The 4,495-nt window shown below is 39.0% G+C and overlaps 1 protein-coding gene across 2 annotated transcripts in view; it reads right to left on the reverse strand.

Moving 5' to 3' along the window:
* The window catches only part of LOC111980755 (synaptopodin-2-like), a 41,109-nt gene extending 37,751 nt beyond the window's left edge, over window positions 1-3,358 (reverse strand). The window contains exon 1 of one of the 2 annotated variants that reach the window (XM_070435829.1): window positions 3,160-3,358. In XM_070435829.1, the coding sequence (XP_070291930.1) occupies window positions 3,160-3,267 (108 nt within the window). In that variant the 5' untranslated portion in view covers window positions 3,268-3,358. The remainder of the gene's footprint in view (window positions 1-3,159) is intronic. The other variant, XM_024011707.3, reaches the window with a different exon arrangement.
* Between the last annotated feature and the right edge of the window lie 1,137 nt (window positions 3,359-4,495).

Raw genomic sequence — 4,495 nt, forward strand, 5'->3', positions numbered from 1 at the left:
CTCTCTTAACGTCTACAAAACGAGCTGATCGCGGACTACAGGAGACAGCAGAGAGAGCACGCCCCAATAGGTAGGTCCAGCCGTTCAAGGGTCACCATTCTAGTGGAGCAGTTTTGGCTATTTCAGTCAGGCTTGAGGTTATGCTTTTCACATGGTATCAGTTGAATTTTTAAAGTCTTAGTAAAGCAAAAAAAAATGTATTAGAGGTGGAAGAGATCATATTGGTGCTCAATGGGAGCATTATTAATCCAGGCAGTGGACAGCTCTTTTAAAATGTAATTATGACATTCTATGTAGACCTTTCCTGCAGTCAAATGACCTAGTGACCTCATGGGTGGAATATTATTTATATTTCAATCATTTCATAATTAACAGACATTATTTTAAAAACCTGCCAAAAATCTGGTGTTTCTATGTCAAACGTTTTTGTTATATTTAAGTCTTCTGTAATGTATAAAAAGTGTAATATTGCGAAGCAAACTCAAAATTGAATACATTTCAACTCTATATCTGACATGATACAGGTGTATTTTTTTAAGTCCATAACCATGTGTGTGAGGAGTGTACTTTTGTTTCAAAGTAGATTTGTTTAAGACTACCAAGAAACACTGTGTGACCCTGATTTATCCCACTGCAGTGAAAATTAATTATACCATCTATGAAATGCTGTGTAGTTTACACTATGCTGTAGATAAGAGTGGAGGTGCTTCAGTAAACTATGCTCTCATGATGAGTAACTTACCATGCTCTCCTGATGAAAAACTTTGCCTAACTTTGCTAACAGCCTCAGGGCTGGTTTCCCAGACACAGATTAGGCCTAGTCCTGGACTAAAAAGCACTTTAAACGAAGATTCTCCATTTAAACATGCTTTTTAGACCAGGACTAGGCTTAATCTGTGACTGGGAAACCACCATTTAGGATTGATGTCAACAAGTTACAAAGCACTGAGTTTCAAAGTCTGTCAAAAAATGTTAAATATTTGGTCCATCGTTTCCTGGAGTTCCAGTCACAGAGTTGAATGGCTGTGATAGGAGAAAACAGAATGGCTCAACAACACTCCACAATACTAACCTAAATGACAGAGTGAAAAGAAGGAAGTCTGTACAGAATAAAAATATTCCAAAACATGAATCCTGTTTGTAATAAGGCACTAAAGTAATACTGCAAAAAATGTGGCTAAGAAATATTTTTCCCTGAATACAAAGCGTTATGTTTGAGGCAAATCCAACACATCACTGAGTACCATTCTTCATATTTTCAAGCATGGAGGTGGCTGCATCATGTTATGGGAGTTTTTTAGGATAAAAAGAAAAGGAGTAGAGCTAAGCACTGGCAAAATCCTAGAGGAAAACCTGGTTCAGTCTGCTTTCCAACAGACACTGGGAGACACATTTTCCTTTCAGCAGGATAATAACCTAAAACAAAAGGCCAAATATACACTGGAGTTGCTTACCAAGATGACATTGAATGTTCCTGAGTGGCCTAGTTACAATTTTTACTTAAATCGACTTAAATCTATGGCAAGCCTTGAAAATGGCTATCTACCAATGATCAACAACCAACCTGACAGAGCTTGAAGAGTTTAAAAAAGAATAATCTGCAAATATTGTACAATCCAGGTGTGCAAAGCTCTTAGAGACTTACCCAAAAAGTCTCACAGGTGTAATCGCTGCCAAAGGTGACTAACATGTATTGAATCAAGAGGTTGAATACTTATCTAATGAAGATAATATTTTTTTCATTCATCTTAAAAATAAAATAAAAACTTACACTGACATTTGAGTATTTGTTGTATAGATCGTTGGGAAAAAACAATTCAACCAATTTTAATCCCAATTTGTAACACAAGAAAATGTGAAAAAAGTCAAGTGGTGTGAATATATTCTGAAGGCACTGTAATGACTAAAATCGTCCTAAAACACAGCAAATGGCTACAAGTGAGGTTTGGGTCAGTGTTGTGGGCCCACTTAAAATTTCACTAAGGTGGAAGTACTTCGACAAAGTTTAGGAACCCCAAGTATTTAGTATTTCAGGAAGTATTCAAATATTTATTGACTCAGGATTTTTTATTGGGATGCCCATATATCACTTCCACCAAAGTGAACTTTTAGTGCAAGGGAAGGCAATTGCTTAAAAGCAGTAATGTGTAGCCAGTAATGCATAGTATTGTGTTGCCAGTAATACAGATTAGGCCTACAATACTAATCAACAAGTGGTTGGCTGCGCAATTAGGCCTATTAGGCTTAAATTATCATCTTCAATTAAACAAGATAAATCTGAATCGATGTATTTAAATTTATTAACTAAATAAAATGTGCCGTTCAACAGCTTTCCTCCGTTCTCATGTTGTTGTTTAAATTGGTACCACTCCGTGACCTCTGAAGCTACGCTCGCGGCGCATAGCAACGGTCTCTCTCCTTTTCACAGCTCGAGCGCGTGTTTAGATTCTTGCTGAAATCTTCACTAGTGATAATGGATCGCTGCAGCCCTCGAGCCCTGACCATATAAGGGTCTCCAAGAATCCTACGCACAAACATCTCCGACACACCAGAAAATGGGGAATTCTGCCTGTTCCAAACAAACGAGCTGACAGCATTTTCCCAAATAAAGGGGTTTCAAAACAATTAACCATAGAATATATAGAACATTAACCCTAAAGAGCAAAATCATTCATATACCTGTCTCATCATCTTCCCATCAAATAGGCTACATTTCCAGCGCAGCTAGTGAATTAATTTCCAAATCGCCACTGTTCCTCTAAACATGAGAAGAATATAACTAGTTGGCCACAGATTCTCACCAAGACTGTTATGCCATTGTGAAAGGCACCATTATTCCAGCTGGTAACAATTACTAACATTATAAACTACTGTTCGTCTGGATGCACTAGCATACCAGCCAAATCAGAATGGTACTGCAAAATAGATGACGTCCTCTTTTGAAAATTGAGTTTCAAACCATGTTTGACATAACCACGTTCCTAAAGCCACACTGTAAATGACATGTAAATTAACTTTTTTCATGATTCAATACAACAATCTCACAAATAAAAGCGAGACTAAACAAACCCGCAATGCGACACAGCATAACGCTGATGAAGGCTCCGTTAAGCATAAACAATTAACAAACAACATACTTCAAACGAATGATGTTTCTACCTGATAAACCTGCAAACGTCGGTAGGCATCCCCCTCTCCCTCGCGGAGACTGAAGCCCCAGGGCGCGCCTCCGTGCACCGTAACACAGATATAATCCCCAGTGCCCATGCCACACGCAACWGGCTCCCACCAAAACCGCTATCATCAAGTTGTCCGGAGTTGGACCAACAGGGCTCTATGAAACCAAGAGCAGCACAGTGCAGTATAATTCCCATCATCTGCAAGTTATGCAGAGTCCAGCCCGCTCTGAAACGTCATTGAATATGGACCCGCCCGCGCGCGAATCAAGTGGTGCGCTCTTGGGAATGTCTTGTAGCAGCATTTGTATGGGGCCACAACTGAGTCGGGGTTGAACTTTTCATACAGTGTAGTTACAATAATAATGAGCTCTAATATCTCAATGTAGCCAATGTATCGATTATGCTGCCTGGTTTTCTAGTCAAATGGGTTTGTTGGCCTAATTAGCATATTGGTTGAAAGTTATTTAATTGTTATTGTTTATCCCTATACATTTATTGATTAATTGCATTGCACATTTGAATAGCCTATCTGATGACGTTCTCAGTAAGTGGCCCGCGGTCAATTTTGTCGAGTATGGGCATGTGAGGTGCCAAGGATATTGAGGGAACTCTTTTCTGTTTGGCCACACCTATAGAATTTAACAGAATAGACTAACCCTTGGCGATACATAATAGAATATAAACTTCATTCACTGATAGGGAATTTGTCTTGAGCATACACAGGCCTAAACGAACACTAGAAAGTGAATGAACACACTACAGTCGCATGTAGCCAACAATTATGGAGAGATTAAACAATTGAAATCAATTGCTGATTGACTGTGGTAACGATGGTTTCACATTATAAATAATCCGCACAAAATCTGGACTTTTGTAGATCTAGCCTGCTGAGACTAATTAATATCTATGTACGATCTTGTCTGGTCTCAATTACATACACCTTTTAAGATCATCTGACAGTGGATATCTACCTACTACTGCATAGTGAATGGAAAATGAAAGCAATGGGCCTACCCATCTTCCTTCATAGTTTACTGGTTTACATTTAGCCTACCTTATGCCATAGCTATAGGCCTAACTGTCAAATCAGAACTGCACAATTTACTGGGCCTTGAAGAGTTTAATGCTACGCAATCGGCGCAATTGGTCTATGCTGACCTGTTGGGTTTCCCACAAATTGGCGCATGCGCACGTACCACTGAGAACTACAGCGCGATACATGGGGGTCGTCACTAGTTAACACAGCCACAAAGTCATAAACCCCGCCTATTTCTAAAATGTATTTTCTTAATATGTGATTATTAACCTAACCCTAA

This window comes from Salvelinus sp. IW2-2015, linkage group LG3 (genome assembly GCF_002910315.2).
Source record: "Salvelinus sp. IW2-2015 linkage group LG3, ASM291031v2, whole genome shotgun sequence".
In the NCBI taxonomy this organism is placed as follows: domain Eukaryota; kingdom Metazoa; phylum Chordata; class Actinopteri; order Salmoniformes; family Salmonidae; genus Salvelinus; species Salvelinus sp. IW2-2015.